General features: G+C 38.6%; 1 protein-coding gene across 24 annotated transcripts in view; it reads left to right on the forward strand.

Moving 5' to 3' along the window:
* The window catches only part of TRPM3 (transient receptor potential cation channel subfamily M member 3), a 920,173-nt gene that overhangs the window by 333,599 nt on the left and 564,940 nt on the right, over positions 1–21,634 (forward strand). For 3 of the 24 annotated variants that reach the window (XM_037997452.2, XM_007969462.3, XM_007969470.3), the window contains exon 1: positions 455–1,203. The exons of 11 other annotated variants lie outside the window; for them this stretch is intronic. In XM_037997452.2, coding sequence (XP_037853380.1) covers positions 1,027–1,203 — 177 coding nt within the window. In that variant the 5' untranslated portion in view covers positions 455–1,026. Of the gene's footprint in view, positions 1–452; positions 1,204–21,634 lie in introns of those variants that run through there. 10 more of the 24 variants (XM_007969459.3, XM_007969464.3, XM_007969467.3 and 7 more) reach the window with 6 other exon arrangements.

Below are 21,634 nucleotides of genomic sequence, written 5' to 3' on the forward strand. Positions count from 1 at the left end.
CTTACCTTCTCTATGTGAAATTATCCGGTTTCTACCTTCAAATTGAAAAGCTGTCCTTTATTCTCTCTCTCACCACAGGAGTCCTAAAGACTATACATTCCAACTCAGCAACTATTTCATAAAGCCTCCTTAGAAAATGATGGGGGTGGAAACCCCACTTAAGGAAACTCCCTTCTTTATAGACAGCATCCCAGGTGGCACTTTATGGGTTAAACTTGTGTTGCAGAGAAAGGGTATCAAGTGGCTTTCCAGGACATAACACCCATTTAAAAACTGCCATCTCTAAAAGGTGAGCCAAATGCCCATTAGTTTACCCTGCTTTCTATGAAAGGAACAACTCGGTGTGTTTGAGTTTGCTTCTGTCTCAGTGTCTATCATCTATACAATGAATTATCAGGATGAAGACTGTCAATTACAGTTAATAAAAACCTCAGAACACGACAAAGATCTCTTTTCCTATAGATGTATTTGATGATAGCCCTCACTTTATTATGTCATATAAATCAAACAGGAAGCATTTATCTCATTAGGAGGCACCCCTTCTCTCCCTGTGTCCTCGCCCCTCCCCCCGTGCCAGTTCGCAGTCCCTCAAAGATGCTTTGTGCAAGAAAGTGCAAGTTTCCCGTTCTGGCTTTATTTTTGTTTCCTTTTGCTCCCCTCCTGGCTCCCCCCCAAACCAGGCTAGCAAAGCAATGGCCCCGGATCCCCCCCATCGCCTGACCTGCGTTTACTGGGAGGAGAGCGGGAGAGGGAGCGCGCATTCCGGAGCAGGCTGCTTTGACTCCGACCACAGGCTGTTTTGTGCAGGCTGTCCCTCTCCTTCAAAACCGTGCATCCCCTCCCCGAAGCAGCAGGCAGTGTGCCTCCATTCAGCCACATTTGGTATGCATGAGCACGGCTGCAGAGAGAGGGGAGGTGGCTTTCTTAAGAAGGTTCAGGGGCTCAGGCAAGGCTACTTGACTAGTCTTCCAAGTTCCAGGAAGCCTCTGCCCTAATGGAATTTGCAGGTGTGGAGATGACCATGGGATGCCAGAGCCGTGGGGGACCGTTTATTTTCTAGGCATTGCTCAGGTTTTCAGTTTCTTGTTTTCCTGGTGGAATTTGGAAGGGGTCATGAATCAGGCTGATGCTCCTCGACCCCTAAACTGGACCATCCGGAAGCTGTGCCACGCAGCCTTTCTTCCATCTGTCAGACTTCTGAAGGTACTGTAACTTGCAGCCTTGAATGGCGCTAATTATGGTTTTCAGGTTTAAATACCCAACTTGGGGACTTGGGCTGGGACGCACCTTTGCAGGAGCCTAAATGCATGCAGTACTGGCTCTGTGGTCCGTGGCTGGAGAGAGGTTCTCAGTACTCCTCCCCTCCCCCCACGCCCCCCACCCACATCCCGTGGTGTCAGAGACAAGAGGCTGGTGCGAACCGCACTTGAGAAGGAGATTTTGATCTCAGAGAATGGGCTACCTGGTGCTCCCCCACCCCTTTTAACCATTCCTAAAACAGAATTAATTAACTTCTTTGGGAGGGTGGGAATAGTAGTGGAAGTGAAATCTCTTACTCCCTTGTGTTTGGCTCCTGGGCTTTTCTTTCTCTCTCCCTGGGGAAGCCCTTCGACCCACTTTCCCTTTAAATGGAACCTGAGAGAACAAAGGATTCTCCTCATTAATTTAAAAGCTTTGTGTAGTTAGGTGGCCAGTCAGGTGAAGACGAACAAAGAGCGAGCCTCCTCAGATAGTGACTTTTGGTGCCCTTGTTTTTAGAAAAGGCATAAAAATGTGGGTCTCCTGAGTGGAATCAGTAGTGGGAAAGTATTGTTAAGCAGATATTGTATATCAGCTCTCTCTCTAGCTGTGAGTCACACAAAAGAATGGCACTACACCTGAGCAGGAATTGCCACCATGTGTCTGCAGCGCTTCTCTTTCCAGAAGCACATGCATTAAAGATACTGAAAAAGTCCATACAATTGTGTACCAATCCACCTTCATGATCTTACTTGTGGGGGCGGGGGGGAACACAAATTACATTTAAAGGTGCAGGAAACAGGTATTTTTGCCCAGCAAATAGAAGGTGGTAACACTTAATAGAGAAAAATGCATATCTCTGATGTTCTATATCCATTTGAAGTTTAAAAAGGCAAAGTTCTTAACTCACTTTTCCTGAGTATATATGCCCTTTTGATTTAATGACCACTGAGCATTGAGTCCAGAGGGCTACAATGGAGAATTAATGAATTAGCCCTGAATACATTACACTTGCAGAATTTTGTTCTGAGGTTGTGTTCTGGTTAGGTTAGGTTTGATGTGGACAGTTAGTTCCATACAGCTAAGTGGTGCCTCACAACAGAGTATTACCCCTTGCCTGAGTTTTCCTTATCTTGTTAAACACCAACTGGTATTAACTTTCAACAAAGGCTGCCCTAAGTGCTGTTCAAACTCCCATCATATGGTTGTCATGGTGATGGCTTGCTTCCCTAGGGACTATTTAGGAGGAAAGGCAGGTTTGGGTATGGTTAGTAGAAGAGACTTTTCCCTGGATATGTGTGTTTTTGCTGTATTGGAACAACATGTGTGATAGGGCAAGAAAAAGAATGAGGCCAGAGAATTAACAAATCGTTGTACATTTTCTCCAGAATGACTAGTGAATCAAGAGTCAGGGCAAAGAATGGGCATATCTAAGTCTCACTGAAAAAATTCAACTGCAGTAATTCCATTGCAATGAGAAATATTTTTTTGGTTAAAGTCATGTATCAGCTCTAACCCAAAATAATGCTTTTTAACTCTTCTTGACAGATATGTGACTATCACTCTCAATATATTATTAATTAATATTCTAGTTTTTTAAAATGGAGAACGTTATTCATTTAGTAGTCACAAAACCAGCAGAGAAGTACCTACCTGAGGTACTTCTTTTAGGAGAAGCTGTCTTTTTAGGAGAGCTCTGTCATCTTTTTTAACTGAAAGTACTGTCCATACTATCTATCAGGAGACATTTTAATGCTACAGCAATACTTTCATTGACATACAGCTCAATCTTACCCCATCCTTTATTAAAGTGATGCTTTGTAATAATTTATTGAATAAAATGCATTACTGTGTGTCCTTCTCATTTTTTCAATATCTAAAAGACAGGATGGAACCTTACTAGAGAACTTTTTTCCCAAATGACATCTGTATTTTTGAAAGATCATAGCTATCCTGTGAGACTTCAGATATTGAACACATTTCAAACTCTTAAAGAAATAAAGTCATACCAAGTTCTTTCAGCAATACTTAGAAATAAAAGCTGCTTTGGTATAGGAGCAATTGTATTATCCACTCTCTGGCTGTGAATGCTTTGTGTTTTTTTCCTCTGGATTGTGTTTGTCCTGTGTTTGCTTTGCTAGTTCCTATGTATTCTTGCCCTGGTTTTATCTTTTGAGTAAAACGTAAGTTCATGAGTCATAATTTGCATATTTTGGTAAATGCTCTTTCTGGTTTCATCTAGAAATGAAATATTTAATAACCGTATTTCTTATGAACCTTCCTTTCTTTCTCCTCCCTCCCTTCCTCCCTCTTCTCTCTCTTATTCCACCTTCCTCCATACTACCACCACTATGTTAATTTGATGGATGGATTCTCTGGGAATCCAGTAGATTGTTGAAATCTTAAGGTAACAAAGCCAATTCTCCTATTCAACAGGTAATTTTTATTCCTCTTCCAAGCATTGTTCTGATATGACCTGCCCTCTCTCAGTGCCCCTACGTGTCAGTAAATGCAGTGTAGGTCCTGATGGCTTGATTAGATTTAGCTAAACTCTGATCAGTCACCATTTCTGACAGACTGGACTCAAGTCAATTTCCCTTTCTATCCTTTTCCTTAAAAATGTGTGTATCTTTGCTAACTTACTTTGGTACCATGTTAATATTTAGAAATGGCTTCATAATCCTATTTCCTTATTTTCCATTTCCTACTAGAAACAGGATACTACAGAATTAGAAGGGGAAGGCCGGTATCTGAAGCATGAATTAAACCCAATGAGCGTTGGAATATACTTATTATTCCTCCTGAAAGCATCTCATTTGTTGTTTTGTCCATCTCAGAGCAAATTTTCAACATGCCAACAAACTCACATTTTGAATTTGGGGTTGCATTTGGAAATAAAACTTGGAAATGAATTTCTGGACAGGCACACAATGGTGATAGCCAAAAGACAGAGCCTGTTTTCAAATGGGTAAATTTCAAATGGGACCCTTTCCAAATCATTTCTCTTCTGTTGTTGTTTGCTTTATTCTTATGTGTTTCAAGATTGCATCTTACTATTAATCACAAAAAAAGTCAAGTTTATGTCAGTGACAGAATATTCTTAGCGTATTTCATATTCATTATCAGGTCTATCTTTGCCATTGTTTTATTTGAAAGATTTTATTTTGGTAACATGTTGAATCTGAAGATTATTCTTAGGGTAGAGAGTTTTCTGTGTATTGAAGTCTTGGCGAACTTACTGAAGGGAAGGCTTCTGAAAAATGGGTTGCATTGGGAGAAAGGAAAGCACTGTATTTGTGACAGATTTTGGAAAGACATTTAAGTCAGTGTGTTAATGAAGCCCAAATGATTAGTATCATTTTTAAGACTTTCAGATTTTTATATTGAGGAATCATAAGACTTTGCTCACTTTAAGCAATGTCAGAAATATAATAAATTATATTCTGGAAAAGTCAGCCTAGACACTGGGTCCTAATTCCACTGTGTTCCTAACCAGCTGTGTGACCTTGGGCAAATTACTTAATCTTTCTGTAACTTGATGTCTTCTTTAAAATGAAGGGTTTGGGTCTTGACTGGATTTAGATCCAATGTTCTCATTCCCTATGCTGAAGCCTGCTATGCTCCTTGGGCATCGAAGAATGTTGTCTATTTGGACTGAAAGAATTGAATATTAAAAGGGAAGAAGGAAATGGGTACAGTGAACAACAGTGTTTAAATCATATTAGGTTGGTGCAAAAGTAATCATATTAGGTTGGTGCAAAAGGTTTTTAATGGCAAAAACCACGTTTACATTTTCACCCACCTAATAGAAGACCTTGTCTGCTAAGCTACAGCATTAGACCATTATCTTGAAACTAGGGGGAAGGGGGAGGCAATTAAAAGAATTTTTGCAGCGAGGTGACCACCAGATTTAGGTATTATATAGTTGCTCTGGCTGTAGTGTCTAGAATGGGTGAGATGATGCAACTGGAAGCTGAAAGATTAGATTAGAGGCCTGGGGAATTGATGAGAACCTGGCTAAGGCAAAAGTAATGAAGGTAAAATAAACAGGGCCTTGCTAAATGGACTAGTTGTGGTGGAGAGAGGAATCTAGGATAACTTCTGAGTTTCTATCTTTGCTGTAGGGTTGGGTGGTGGTCTCAGTATCTAAGAATTAAGATCCTGAGAAGGAAGTATGGCCATTCTCACTTTGCAGTTCCTCTTTTCATGGGCTAGAAAGGGAATTTCAGTTTTTGACTCTAGTAGGACTGACAAAAGTAAAGAAAATTATTCCTTATCTCACTCATCTCATTAATGAGGATGAGCCCCATTGAGTGTCCAATAGCAGAATTCTTTGAAGTAAATAATATTCAATCAGTAATGTCACTGTATTTTTGTTACATACCCTGCCTTCTGATGAAACTATGCAGAGTTTTACATAGTAAATTCCCTTTTAATTTTTTTGGAATCTAGTCAAAAGCCCAAACTCTTACTTTTTAATCCTTTCTCTTTTTAATACAGAAGTATTACTTAAAGTAGGTGACAGAAGAGAATTAATTGAAGGAGAAATGATCAAGTTAGGCAATCAGATCAGCACAGATTTCACCCAAGTGCTAATGTTTTACATGTCTATAATTCCATATAATGGTAACCAGTGTTCATTCTATTGTCTGTGGAGCAAAGTAAGATCCAAATAACCAAATGTATTTGTTCTGTCTTCTATAGTTGATGTCAGACATTCCAGGAACTGACTTCCCTCTGGTGTTCTCAAACTCTTCAAGGAACAATTACTTTGACATTTGTTTCAATTGTATTTTAAATTTATGACCTTCAAGTTGTCCCATTCACATCTAAAATTCTGAAGCTTTACAAGGGAGGTAGAATAATGTCAATAAGCCAGAAACTTGGCTTAGCCCGGACAGGGTACTCCTGAGCCACATGCTAGGGAGCAACAGTTAAGTTTCCACCACAAGAGAGGAAATAGACACCCATTATGTCTAGGTGATTGGCGGATCCTGGCAAGCAAGGCCAGGAAATTTGTAATGGACTAATTCCATTAAGTGCCTTGAAGATGGGAAACTTGAAGAATAAACTGCTTTAGGAAAACATGGTGTATTGTTAGGCAGAATTTTAATGGCTACAAATAAAAGAAACTTCCCGTCTTTCCATCTCAGCCTGCCAGCCTCAGATTCCCTTAAAAAAAAAAAAAAAAAAAAAGTGAGAAAGAAAAGAATAAAAGAAAATGGGACCAAACTAGAACCCAGGAGAGAGGGAAAACTGTCTGGTGTGTATCAAATGGTGGCTTCGACTCAGGCTGCTGAACAGTGAACCATGTGACTTGCCTTTTTGTGAAATGTTCCTCAGGCAGCTTAAGGGAAATTCCTGAGGCAACAAGAAACCCTCCTGTCTCTCTGGAGAGTTCTGTCTCCTGATGACCTTTTTTGTGGAGGCAAGAATGAAAATGTGTGGTCACTGGGGAGTGAGGAGGAAATGGCTGGGACAGCCAAGTCCAGGGGCCACTGCACTCTGGGATGCTTGGAGGCACAGTAACGCCCCTGGCAAGGTCTGTCTCAAGGGAAAGGGCCCTGCCGTCCTGGCAGATGACTTCCTGCAGGGAGCCAGGACTCTGCCTACCCAGCAGTGGTTTCACACCCTCCCCTCTGCTCCTCTGCTGGTGTAACCTCAACTGGCTCCAAGTTAATTTTCAGATCATATTTTTTCTCCCTTTCCATTATCTAGCATGAAAAAGAGTTTTACAGGCTATGACCAACAAAACGTATTGAAAAAATGTTTAATGAATGGACAAACAAACACATGAAAGATCTATGAAATACCAAGAATGCTTAGAACCACTTGGGGAGCTTGTGAGAAAAGCAAATAGTCAGGGCCCACTCTCGGAGGTGTTGACTGAGTAGGTAGGTGGTGGGTTCAGGAATTTGCATTTTCACAGTTCTGCCAGTGATTCTGAAGTCCAGAGCTCTTGGAAGGACCCCACATTGAAAAACGCTGCCATAGATTCAGCTGAGCTGGATGGAAACTTAATTCAGCGGCCCCTCTGATGCTGGCATCCGGGAAGAACAGATTTTGTGTTAGTCGACAGTGGGAGCAAAAGGTTTTAAGAAACAGTTCTCAGGTTTTCAAAATGTAATCATGAAAGATCATTAACAGAAAGAGAAGTAAAATGAGTTCAGCTGCCCTGCTCTGAGTTCTAGATGATATAATCTGAAGAAGTGTTTCTCCCTATTTCTTTTTATTTTCTGTTTGTTTATATGATCATTTCTCTGTATTTTTTCATGAAAATTTTTAGTCACATGATGTGAAATTTCAGAATTTTCTATGCTATTGAACTTATATGGAAATATGTGGTTGTGAATGAGAGCTCCTTAAAACAGTCTTCATGGTCAAGATTCTCGAATATCCTCCATATGCCTCCTTTCTTTATTCCACTATAATGAATAGCCCTTGGGCTTGCAGTGGTCACTCAAGGGCATGTCCCTTAGATTCCAAGGTATGTGATAGGCTCAAGTGAGAAGTGGCCGTTTCACTTGGGGGCAAAGGCCTAAGCAGCCATAAATGATGCCCATAACTCTACTCCCCCACCAAACCACCTCCACCCCACAACCTTCAAAAGCTAACCAACGATTCTGGACAGAAAGGAGGAAGAAGAGAACATTTAGGGCTTTCATTTGGAAAAAGCTTAATTATATTTACAATTAATTTTATACTTGGGAAAATTTTTAAATGCTGCTTAATATTAAATATTTACTATGAAAAAATAGAGTGAACACAATTTTCTTGGCTCTTGAGCATGTGGCAAAGATACAGTGCTGTGACTGCTAGGGTGGGGTGTTTCAGGTATAACAAAGTCTCTAGGAAGGGCACACTTAGTTTTTATGTTTATCACACAGAAGATTTGTGTTGAACAGTCTGTAGGAATTCTGATCTAATCATTGGTTCTTCTCTTCTTCATTTTCAGAGAGACATGCCTAGGAGTGGCAGTTTAGGGATAGCTTTGATCAGTTTTATTTCTTTTCCCCCAAATAAGTAAAGATTCTTCAAGGTTTAATGCATAGGTAGACAGACGATAGATAGATAGATAGATAGATAGATAGATAAAATAGATAGATAAAATAGATTAAATAGATAACTGATAAGGAAGGTAGGAAGAATTCCTACATTTTTACGTATTGAATTGTCTTACATGAAGAAAGTTTTATCCAACACAATGCATCCTTGAAGCAGCGTTTCTCATAGTGTGATCCAAGACTGTCAATGATAGAATCAGATGACAGTGACTTCACATAGACCTGCTAAGTTAAGCCCCTGGGTGGACCTTGCAAACCTGCCTTTCACAAACAGCCCAGATCAATGTTATGCACTTAACATTTGAGAATCTCTGCTTCTAAAGTGTCATGCTTTAGTGAAGAGATGTTGGCTTATTAAAATTAGGCCTCTGGCATGACCAGGCCTCAGTATCTGATTTTTATAGTTAAAAATTGAGCACTCAATATCTCTCTATATATTTATATAGGCTCAAAATGTATCTACATCTTTAAAGTTCTCATGTTCACAGAGCATTGAATGACTTTTATAATTACTTTTTAAGGGATCATGCAGGAAACCTAATTTAGATACCAAAAATGTGTAGTAGATAGGTAGTATTCTGGATTCAAATAAAATATGGCATGTCAGCCTCACTCTTTGTTTACTTTAGGAGACTATACACTTTCAAGATTAGAGGCAGAAAAACTTTGCAGCAGAGAAAGCACATTAGGTGTAACTGCTGCCCTCATCAAGTGGCCATTGCTGAATCAAACAAGCCTCCCTCTTATCTGCTCCTTTTCCTCTATACTATCTCCCAACTGCTAGGATCACCCATTCACCACATTGCCCAAACTGGAAAACCTGGGTTTGTGCCTTTTGCCTTGTTTTCTCCCATCCTTATGTAATTAGCCAATCAGTTCTGCCAGATTTCCTCATAAGTATAACTCTGTTCCACCCCCTTCTGTCTATTCCTAGTTCCCAAATTCAGTCTCTTTTACTTGGGACCAAAATACTACAGCTGCCTCCAGTGTTGTCTACTTCAAATCCATCCTTCCCACAGCCACCAGAATGGTCCATTTAAAATGCAAGTAAGACCAGGATGCTGCTGTGTTTGACATTCTTCAGTGATTCCTCGTCTCTTGCAGAATAAAGCCTAAGCTCTTTGGCATGGAATACAAGATCCAAGGTGATCTGGCCTCCGCCTACTTTGCTTCCTTTTTACCTTGTTTTTCCCCTCCTCAAATCACAGAATTCCATATAGCTGGATTTTTTGCACGACTTAATTCTACTGCCCGGAAAACCTGCACCAGACCTTCTCCTAGCTAACTCCTGCCCATATTTTAATGCTCAACATAGGTAAGTAGGATGAGTTCAGAAAAATTTCCCTGAATCCTCTAAGCTAGATAAAGCTCTCCTCTCCTGCATGTCCATAAACATCAGTGGGTATTTCTAGCTTTACTTTTAGCATGTTGTGGTATTATTAGCTCTTCCAACTCATTATGAAAAGCTTCTTGAAGTTGAGAGTCATATCTTGTTCAATTTGGTGTGTGTAGCATTTAGCAGAGAGCCTAGGATATCTTGGGTGCTAGATGAATTATATTTGAATAGGTAAATATTGGACAAAATGAGTGACTGTGCTTTTGATTAGTGTTCTGAAGTTGCTAGAGGAACCAAATGATATTATAGGGGCTTGGTAATTTTTTTGTGTGTGATTAAAGAATACCTTGAGCTTGAGATGATTTAGTTCACAGATTCCCCAAGTTGGAAGATTAGTTAGGGAGTTGAACCAATACTTCGCGCTCAGTGAAAGTGACACAGAATAAAATATGTACTCAAGGAAGAATCTATGTAGGTAGCACCAGATATCTGCTTTGATAACATTCACTGAAAGAGAAAGTGAGAGATAAAAATTATCTCATCTATTGATCATGTTGGAGAAAAGGCATTTCTTAATTTGGTGATCTAACATACTTTAATGTATTTCCTTTAATATTATTGACTGGGTTACATTGTAAAATAGATAAAATAGTATTGGAAGAAAAACTGCACTGTTAAACTTGCTGGGGCCACCCTTGCTTTATCCTCTAAATATGCCTTTGGAAAATGTCTAGAGATAACTGTGTAGACACTACCCAAATGAAATATTTTGGTGTTTCCATATAAAGGTAAATGTGACTTAGGATTTATTTTTCTGTTAGTCATAGATCATTTTATTATATCATGTATCATGGATCAAGGTCAAATAGGAATCTTAGCTGATCAGATTGCTACAGGGAAAAAATAGATCACAGTCAAAATAGCTTTCTTATGGAAGAGATCAGAATTATTAGAAAATTATACTACTGCTTATTGGTTAAGATCAATAATACATGTGGCTGGAAAGAAGGTAAATAACTATTTCCTGGCATAATCTCTGTGATAATCTTGCTAGAAGAAACTATTGGAAAGAAAGAGCTATCATATAGGCTTCCATAAGAAATGTTTGCTCTTTTGTGCTAGTCCACAAATAAATGATGACTTGAACATTTAGGACCTGGCAGATAAATCTGCAGAGTTGTTGAAAGCTTTGGGCTAGCCTAATGATGTTTCGTTAAAACAGGATGTCTCAGCCTCAACACTACTGACATTTGGGACTGAATAAGTCTTTGTTGTGGGGGACATCTGTCCTGTGCTTTGTAAGACATTTATTGGTATCTTAGGTTTCTATTGAAACATACCAGGAGCACCCCCCCGCCCCGCCATCACCATTGTAAAAACCAAAATGTCTCCAGATATTGCCAAATATCCTTTGGCGGGGAGGGGCAAAATCACCCCCAGTTGGCAACACTGTTTAAACATTTCCCCTTGAAAATAGATATTTTAACAGGCGGGTACGTAATTGATTTTGCTGGAATCCCAAGAGATACTTCCTAGTGATAGGAAGGGAATGCTTTAACTTTAGACACACTTTCTTTTTCATTTTGCAAGAAATTGAAATTTAACTTACAGTTGGGAAATTAACTGGTCCAGTTTTATTCACTAAACACAGACTAAGAAATCATTTTCTCATCTTATTGTCAATCATCTCTTGTAAGAAAATTGAATGTAACCAATTTGTCTGAAAGTGTTTGAATGTTCCATATATGTTGTTTTGTGAATCAAAAGTGGAGGATATTTTTCAGTTTGATTGATGGTATCCAGTGAAATGTTTAATTTTTACCATTATTTTGTTCTGTAATAACTTCTACTTAGAACTGCTTACGAATAATGCGGTATACATTTCATTTCCATGAATATCTCAAGACAAAATTTTTATGTGACATTAGCTCATGTGAGCAATCAAAGATTTTGAGGCAAAATCTAGTCTTTTATACAAGCAAGCTGTACAATTTAAGGATGAGTATAACTACAACTAATTTCAATCATTTCAGCATGATCAAATGGACAAAAAAGAATGGAATTTCAGCTCTTAATTAATTCTGCCTTAATTAATATCCTAGCTGAGTTACCAAGAATGAGTAGTTTTATCTTTCAATGCTTCAGCTTTCTCATCTATAAAATGAGAGAATAAGGTTAGATCAGGGTAGGCAAGGTTTGTATAAAAGGCCAGATTGTAGATGGTTTAGGCTTTGTGGGTCATATACCCTCTGTTGCAACTGCTCATGTAGTCTATTGCAACTATTCTGTAGGTCATGCAACTTCCACTGCCATACTCAATTCATATTACATTGGAGCATGAAAGCAGCCACAGACAATACACAACAAAGGAGCATAGCCGTTTTCTAATAAAACTGATTTATGAACACTGAAATTTGAATTACATATAATTGTCAAATGTCATAGAATATTCTTATTTTCATTGTTTTCAACCATTCTAAAATGTAAGAACTATTTTTAGCTTGATAGTTGTACACAAGAGAGGCAGGTGGTACTTGGCCTGTGCTCCTCAGTTTGCCGACTATGAGATGATCCTTAAGGTTCTTTCCACCCTTAACATTCTTGAATTTACTTTGGAATGACAGAAAGGTCATTTGGATGTTCCTATTTGTCTTACAGCTGCTCAGTGTCTGAGGGAAATTGAGACTAAACCGTTCGTGTTTATTGGGGAGCAGTGTGTGGTGGGCTCACTATCTTATGAGGGGTAGGAGAATACTTGTTCTCCCTCTAAAAAAAAATTGATGCAGTCTCAGTTCTTCAAGAGATGTCATTATTCACAAAAATATATATATATATATTGAAATGTACAGGGACTGGAAATGAAATGATAATAAAAGTTGAACATTTGAAAGGTCCTTTTCAATTTGCAGGGTACTTTCCTGTACATCAAATGAAATGAGCTTCATAGCAACGCTGTGAACAAATGTGGTGGGTTCAGTTACTCCTCTTTATAGCTGAAAAGATTCTGGCCCAAATAGGTTAAGCCACATATTAAGGACTTTTCTAATTCCAAACTCCTTCCCTGCAGTCCTCTGCCTCATGTATTTGCCTCTGTTACTGTCTCTCTTAAGCTGAGGCCCAACTAGATTATAGAGTTATATCATGCATTAATAATAGACATTGGTAGATTATCTAGGTACTTGACTACAGAAAGAATGAAATGACCAATTCTTAAAATGATTATTGACAAGACAGAAAACTTTTCTGAGTCTTAGTGTCCTCCATTATAAATTAAAATAATAAAAATACTGTTTTGTATCATTCATAAATTAATGTTTGTGTTTGCATATAGTTGGTATGCAGTTAATAAGAATTCCATTCCTTTCAACCTAATAAAACAAAAGTGATGCAGTGCAAATTAACAGAATTCAAGGTGTCTTTTGTAATAAATTAGACACAGGGAATGCATGTTACCTATGTACAACTGCTTTCACTTTGGAGTTATTGTAGATTGTATTAGTCTGGATTCTCCAGGAAAAAAAAAAAAAAACAGAAGCAGTAGGATGTGTATATATATTGAAAGAGATTATTTTAAGGAATTGGCTTATGCAGTGGTGGAGACTTGACAATTCCAAAAGCTGATGAGGGAGGCCAGCAGGCTGAAGACTCAGGAGAGAATTGCAGCTTATGTCTGCTGGAGAGCCAGAAAATTTTAGCTCGAGTCTGCTGTAGAACCAGGAACAGCTGATGTTGCAGATAACATCTGAAGGCAGTCTGCTGGCATTCCTTCTTGCTTGGAGGAGGTGAGCCTTTTGTTCTATTCAGGCCTTCAGCTTACTAGATGAGGCCCACCCACATAATGGAGAGTAATGTGCTTTACTCAGTGTCTGCCAATTTATCCAAAAATACCCTCATAGAAACACTCAGAATAATGTTTGACCAAATCTCTGGGCACCACAGCCCAGGGAAGTTGACATATAACATGAACTATCACATAGATAATTGTTAATCAACTCCTGATAATTTAAATAAAAATTTTCCTCTAAAGTTAACCTCTGAAATACCAGTGACTGAAATGAAGTCCAGCCACAGGGAGCCAGACTTCTCTGTTATGGGGCTCTGGAGTCTCTCATTTCTGCCTCTCTTGGCTCATCTACTTTATACTTTTCTTTGTAAGTTAGCTTCGTCTATTATTCTGTATTCTGCTAACACTTGGTATAGCGCCCAGTTCCTTGTAATCTCAAAGTTGTCTTCCGTCTCCTCAGTTTCTCTCTCCGCTTCTCCTACAGAAAATCTCATTAACCAAGGTTTGGTGAGATGTCTACCCTTGTTTATTTAGCTCTGGTCAGAGAAATAGAGTCACAAGATATAAAAATGGCCACCTAGACCCATTCATCTAGCAGGTGATATGGAGCGGGGGGAACAGCCTCTCTTAGCAAGGATGCAGGCACAGTGCTAACTCAATTAGCGTGAACTTCCTACACATAATAGCTTAATGGTTCTGGAATCTACCCAGACCTAGAAGGCATGGCAAGCCATTGAAAACTATGATTTCCCTCTGCAAGTGATGATAAACAATTTTTCTATACCTTTTGCTAATATATAACAAGAGGAAATGGAGTTCAACTACAGAATCTGATTTGAGGTATACTATAAAGACAGTATTTCTGATTAAGAGACTTAGAGAGTCTGGAAGAAGTAGTAGACTCTCCTTCACTGGAGGAACTTATTGAAATCATGAGGAAATGCTTTTAGAGTCCCACCCTGAGATGGCAGGATGGATTCAGATGTCCTGGTAAATGCCTTCTTGAGTTGCTCCTATTGTTCATGGTTTCACCACCGACAAAAGGTTCCACAAGCTTTGTCAACTCTTCTGGTTGACTGAAATTGCAACATCCCAAATTTATGTCCTTGAAAAAAGAAAGATAATAGCACATTGTTTGGAAGTAATGCCACAGTAAAATAAATATGGGTTAAAACATTTTTATGATTTTTGAAAATTAACCATTTTTAAAGGAGTTCAGAATAAGAGATTATGAATTTTTCAACCAAATATTCCTGCTTTCATTGAAATTTTTCTGAAGGACAATAGTTCATACAAATGTAATACAGTCAAATGAGCACTGTTTTGTTTTTAAGTGTATAGCAATTCATACTTCAAAACAGCAGTATAAAATTAACATTTCATCCCCAATTGATTTACTCTTCACATACTTACTCATTCTACAATCATCTATTGCTAAGTGTCAGAAACTGTACTAGGTATTAGACATTCAAAGATGAAAAGAACAGGCCTTTGATCAAAAGGAGCTAATATTGGAATCGAGGAGACAGAGAAATTGGAAATAACAATATAACTTGATACATGTTTTCATATTTCTGAGCAGGGATAGAAACACCAAATACAGGCTGGGAAGATGGGCAAGGTTTCCTTGAAAAGGTTAACTCTTGAGCTGAGTACTGAAGGAGATACCAACTGGAAGAAGGGGAGGAAAAAGCTATTCTGGATTAAGTAGAGTGGTGCAGTACAGGCAAAGGCAAGGATGCATCCTAGAGATTATTGCTCATGGTGGGAACTCCCTTGAAGGGAATGAAGTGTGGAGTAGAGAGGCACGTCGTGGGCGGAGTGGGCTGAAGAGAGTGGCATACAGCATAGGGACTGCATCTGTGCAGGGTCGGGGGTATATTTATAATTTGTACTGCTTTGATGTACAGCTCATACTTGTTTAACAGTCTGCCTAGTTTACGTTGCTCAAGTTGAAGTGCAGTGCAGCCACCTCCTCACCCTCTGCCTCAAAGAAGCTCCATCGACAGCATCATTATCCCCAGCTGTGCAAATGCAGAAGCGAACCCAAATTCATTAGTCATTAAATGTGGGAATTGCTCAGCCACTGCAGGATGCTCTATTAAGAGGGTTACACTATAGGAGGGATCTTCACTTCTCTTTCCTTTTTTTATGCCCCCTGGCAAACTCATTTTCCATATCCAAACAACTTTGCAAACTGTCTCATTGTGGAGAAACATTTTATCCTGTTTTATACATTCAAAAATGTTTTCATCCAGAATGATAACAGCCTTAAGAGAATTATAGTAAACAAGAGCTATGGCAAGAACATCTTTCTTTTGCTCTGGACACCTATGAAATGTTAGACAAAGGGAATAAAGAGCAGTGTTAGTCCATTTTCATTGCTATAAAGGAATACCTGAGGCTGGGTAATTTATAAAGAGAAGAGGTTTATTTTGGCTCATGGTTCTGCAGGCTATATAGGAAGCTTGGGGCCAGCATCTGCTTCTGGTAGAAGCCTCAGGAAGCTTACAATCAAGACAGAAGGTGAAGGGGAAGCAGGCCTGTCAAAGGCAACAGAGGGAGCAAGAAATTGAGGGAGGAGGTGCCAGGATCTTTACACAACCAGATCTGTGAATGCAGAACAAGAACTCCCTCATTACTGTGGGGAGGGCACCAAGCCATTCATGAGGGATCTGCCCTCATGACCAAAACACTTCCCACCCAGCCTTGCTTCCAACACTGGGATCGTATTTCAACATGAGATTTGGAAGGAACAAACACCCAAATCATATCATGAGCATTACTTTGAGTTGTCAATAGTGGCATATCACTGAGCAAAAGGAAAGCGTGTGTTTTCAGATGTGTCCTGAATAAACACAAAGATGAATTCCGGATATCGGCTCTTTACATCTGAACTGACTTTTCCAGTATAATCATCCTCCACCATCCTGTAAAAGCCGCTAACAGGTATCCTACTTAAGTGAACAGTGGAACATCATCAAGAAAACCTTCTTGAATTGAATATAACTTACAGTAGAATTTGTGAATTTTTTCTATAAGCTCAATAATATTTTATAAATGAAATCACCCATGTGACCACAACCTGTATCAAGACATATTAATTGGCATCACCCTAGAAAGTTATTTAGTGACCTTCCCCAGTTAATACCACAGCAATCACCACCACCCAAGGTAACCACTGTCAGATTTCCATCCCTGTATTGTATGTGTGTGTGTATACACGTACTGTGTTCTGCATATTATACTGTTTTGACATCTTTAAAATACTTTTCTGGCTGAGAAGAGAATGCCCCTCCTAGGGCTAACCAGTTCTTAGAGATAGCATGGTTTAGCCAGGAACATGGCTTTGCTGTACGAACTAACAATCCAGAGCCATGCCTCCTCTATCTGGCCCTTACACCCCAGACACAATATTCCTCTACCTTAATCATCCCAAGGCCAGGTACCAGGCAACTAGGGACCACTCCTATAGCTTACAGCCCACTGAAATTATTTAGAATAGCGAATCCTAACATGATTACCCTGCCTGCCTTGCCATTCTCTAGGAAACCCCAGTAAAGACTGGGGTTTAAGCTGTCCTGTAGCTCCCATCTTCTGCCTCCTAACCACCCTGGTGTTTTTCCCATGTGACCCTGTGTGGCATACAGTGCCTCCTATCTCTAGGACTTGGGAAGATAATTAACTTTGTTTTCCTGAGTCTCTCCTGTGCCTCCTCTCATGGCCACACCTGATTGGCCATCACATTAAAGTATACAAAATACACTCTATATTAGTTTTGCCTGTCTAGAACTTTGTGTAAGTCAAGTCATACAATATGTACTCCTGTGTCTGCCTTCTTCCACTCAACAGACTCCTAAAACTTGTTCATAATCTTTTGTCTATCATTCTATGCACATGTTGTATGAATACAGCATAACTGATTTATCTTTTTTCCTGTGAATAGACATTTGGGTTATTTCCCATTTGGGGCTCCTATGAATAAAGCTGCTATGAACATTCTTGTTGGACAAAGCACTCATTTGTCTTGTTACATACCTAGGAATAGAATTGCTGGATTATAGAGTAGGTATATGTTTGACCTTAGTAGGAACTGCCAAAGAGTTTGTCAGAATGATCATACCATCTCCTACTTCCTTTAACGTAAAATATAAGCATTTCAGTTGTCACACATTCTCACCAATTGGCATTGTCTTTTTTCTTTTTCTCTTTTTAGTTTTAGCCATTCTGTAGAGCTTTTCTCATTGTAATTATAATTCACATTTCCCTAATGTGATGTTAAATTTCTCATACAGAAATATCTTTAAAAACAATAACAGCAAAAAAACTTAATGGGTAAAGTTGAGCAAAGAGAGGAAGAAAATGAAGTTTTATTGAGTGACTACTGTGGCTGGAAACTAACATGCGTGATTTATATGTTGTTATTTATTTATATGTTGTTTTTTATTTATATATATGTTGCTATTTATTTATATGTTGTTATTTAATCTTCAATAATGAAGTCTTCTTACCTCCGGTTTTCAGATGAGGAATTTGTGATTGAGACAGGTTGAATAAAGCAGGAACAGTTTAATAATATTAATTACTTTTCACTGTGGTGAAATAAGTTAACGCACCCATAGTTCTGAGAATATGCCCTAACACATGAGAAGCATTGGACATGTTTTTGCTGTTTTGAAACGTAATGCTACACATTGTAAATAAAAGCAAATTAGCTCATGGATTTTAAGGAAAATCAGTTTAAAGTAGGCTGTAGATTTAACTATCTGAAGTTACCATCAGAAAGTTTTACAAAATGTTGGCTGTGCCACAGGAATGTGTCTGTATTAGTAGTAGTGGTCACTCATAAAGAGTTGCTAAATGGGGTGGGCATGGTGATTCACACCTGTAATCCCAGCACTTTGGGAGCCCAAGGCAGGTGAATCACTTGAGGTCAGGAGTTCAAGACCAGCCTGGCCAACATGGTGAAGCCCCATCTCTACTAAAAAATACAAAATTAGCTGGGCATGGTGGCATGCTCCTGTCATCCTAGCTACTCAGGAGGCTGAGGCAGGAGAATCACTTGAACCTGGGAGGCGGACGTTGCAGTGAGCCGAGATTACACCATTGCACTCCAGCCTGGGTGACAAAACGAGACTCTGTCTCAAAAGGATTCCTAAATGGGCCAGATTATCTGCTCCATTATTTCACAGAGCTTGATGGACAGTGTTTTGATGGAAAGTGTCCACATTTCAGAAAGAGGGCATAGTCTGTTATTAGTTGATTGATGAATTTGCGCCTTTAACCAAACGTCCCAGGTGCATGCTATGCATGAGATGCCATACTCTATGCTGGAGATGAAAACTTGTATGTAATTGTGGTTATCCTCTATGGATATCCTGTATGGTTACAGGAAGAAAAGCTAGTCTTTGGGAACATGATTTATCTCCCTATCCAACCACATTTACTTCTTTAATCAGTTATATTTAGACCACCTTGAGTGGTTTTGAACACTTACTGGGTCATTGCTCTACCATCTTTGTTCCAGGACTCTGCAGTCAGCAAGATATTTTTTGTCTCTTCTAAATAAAATTTTTAATATCACAATGACACAATTTACCAATATTTAATATTAATTTTTCCTTCAACTTTGACTTCTAAAATCTCAGACCTTACTTGGCAGAGTTCTCAAATAAATAATCATAGTTTGACCTCAGCAGGTTGAGAGACTAGCTTTCACAGGATAGATAGAACCTTTGTTCTAAGGTTCCTCTTTCAATTTTTCCTTTTCTATTTTTAATAACTTTCTTTCCTTTTACCAAAAAGAAAGCATAGTAGGGGTATCTACTTTGGTTGTAATCAGAATTCAAGAGAGAAATATAATACAAGTGTTCGAGAGAGTTTCAAACACTCAATTCAGTGTGTAATTTATTGAGGATGGGCCTTTTAAAATGACCACAGTGATTATCCATTTTATTTATTTACATAAATCTTATGCCAAAGAGGATTTGAGATAGTGATTTTTTACTTAAACTAAAAGGTGACTTCTTTGATTAACTAAAAAATTTTTTTTATCCCTCCACATTCTGTTCAAGAACAAATATTGAAAGAAGGTAAATATGTCTGGTTTATCAGGAAATGGCAAAGCATATGTAATGGACTCAGAACTAGAAATCAATTCAATCCAATAAATATTTTTGACCATGTCCCACATTTCAAGCTCCATGTGTTACATTAGCAATACAAAGATGAAAATAGCATAATCTTTACAGTCTAGGATCTAACCAACTCATGTGAGGAAATTGACATGTACAATTAATCATAAGGCTTTCTAATAAAAATGTAATAGAAGAACATACCAGATATTTAAGAAAGCAGTGTGTGAAACAACTAATTTTGCTTGAGGAAAAAAGTTAACTATAAAAGGGATTGAATTTGAGTTGGGCAAATCTAAAAGATGATTAAGATTTCAATAAGGAAAGAAAGAGATAAAAGACATTCCAACGAGAAGAAAGAGCATGTGCAGAAGCAGTGTGGTGTGAACAAGCATGGCATGTTGCGTGATTTTAAATTGATCAGGGTAGCTGAGTAAAGTAGGCATGAGGGAAAAGTAGGCAGTGTAGCATAGGCTAGGGCCGGAAACAGGAAGGACCTCATGTGCAATGCTCTGTAGTTCGAACTTTTACATATTAACATTTTGAAATGTTCTTAGGGGAAAATGTATTCAACAGATATCTACAGAAATCAGCTGTGTGACAAAGTCTGGACTAGGAACTAGAAACTCAATGACAAGTAAAAATTCATTCTCAGCCCTTAGAAATCCCAAGGAGAGCTAGACTAACATAGAAACAATGGTGATTCCAGGACAGGTGGTTTCAATATGATGGGAATAAGAAGCATGAAGGAAGGCTGTGTTTGCTCTGCATCTGAAAGAACACATTAACTACCAAGGTAATAGTGATTATGTGAATAGCCAAAAATTAATGTATCTGTCATGTCATTTCTGATTTTGCTTTGGTATGGAGAGGATGATTAAAATATATTTGAAAAGAAAAAACTCCACTTTCACAGATTTGTTGTTCAAAGCACAGACGTACTCCTCTGAAAGGAAAGCTGGAATAGAGTTGATTTAATTGCTTCTTCTGAATGGCCCAGAGACAAAGCTGTTGGACTTCATGGCCTTAACCAGTTTTGCTATCAATAATACAAGAGATGGATGCTTAAATGTAGCTTTCTCACAGGGGAAATGCTGTCACAGGAGCCAATGACCTAAATTGTCTTCAAACATCAAACTTTCTAAAGTGAAGAGGACACATCTGCTCTTTGAATATTAAACTAGTCACTAAACTGGGTCAGAAGGCCTACAAAGAGTGCATTTACAGCATAGAAAGTGATGTCTTGGGTTTTCATTACCTTGAAGAAATTAAGTTTATTTCCTGTGCAAATTGCTTCCGATGAAAGATTTTTTGTGTGATACTCACCTTTGACAGCATAGCTATGTGCCAATTTTTACAGTTCCTTAACTGAGTTTGAACTAAGTCCTTGGGAATTAATCATTCCATCCTACCTGTACTCCCTGTACTCTCCTAGCCCTGTCTTCACTTACACACACACGCAAAATTCAGCCTTCCCTTCGGTCATTAGAAACAGTCTTAATAATCATTTCAGATTGCTTTGGCACATTTTCCTACATTAGTTTCCATGGAAGAAGGAAATCAGTGAGGACTAAGAGAAGACTTGGGTTGAGTGATTTGGTTGATCAAGAGTGACTGACTGTGGAGGTATTGTGGGTGTTCAAGAGAAAAAAAAAATCCACAACCGTCTCAAGAGCAGGGATTATGTCTTATTTATGGGTTATTCCACAATATCAATCCTGAAATCACTGATGCTCATTTGTTTCCTGAATGAACGAGTAGATGAGTAGTCAGAAGTAGAGGCATTAAGTGTATTATTTCAAGAGAATAAGCAGTGGAGGAGAGAGAACTTAGCAGGTGGATTTCTGGTGTGGCATGGCCCAGAAGAAAGGTCTATTTACGTTTTAGATACATGAGAAAAAGCAAGTAGAGAAAGAGAGATTTAAAATGCTAGCATGATTTGGGAAGAAGAAAGAATAAGTCACGTCCCTTGTCAGGATAGAAAATGTAACTTATACTCAACCCGAGATCCACGGTGCATTTGTGTTACGACTCTAAGCTTCCTTTCATTCATTCAATATTTAATAATAGTTATTAT

Source organism: Chlorocebus sabaeus, chromosome 12, assembly GCF_047675955.1.
Source record: "Chlorocebus sabaeus isolate Y175 chromosome 12, mChlSab1.0.hap1, whole genome shotgun sequence".
NCBI classification, from domain to species: domain Eukaryota; kingdom Metazoa; phylum Chordata; class Mammalia; order Primates; family Cercopithecidae; genus Chlorocebus; species Chlorocebus sabaeus.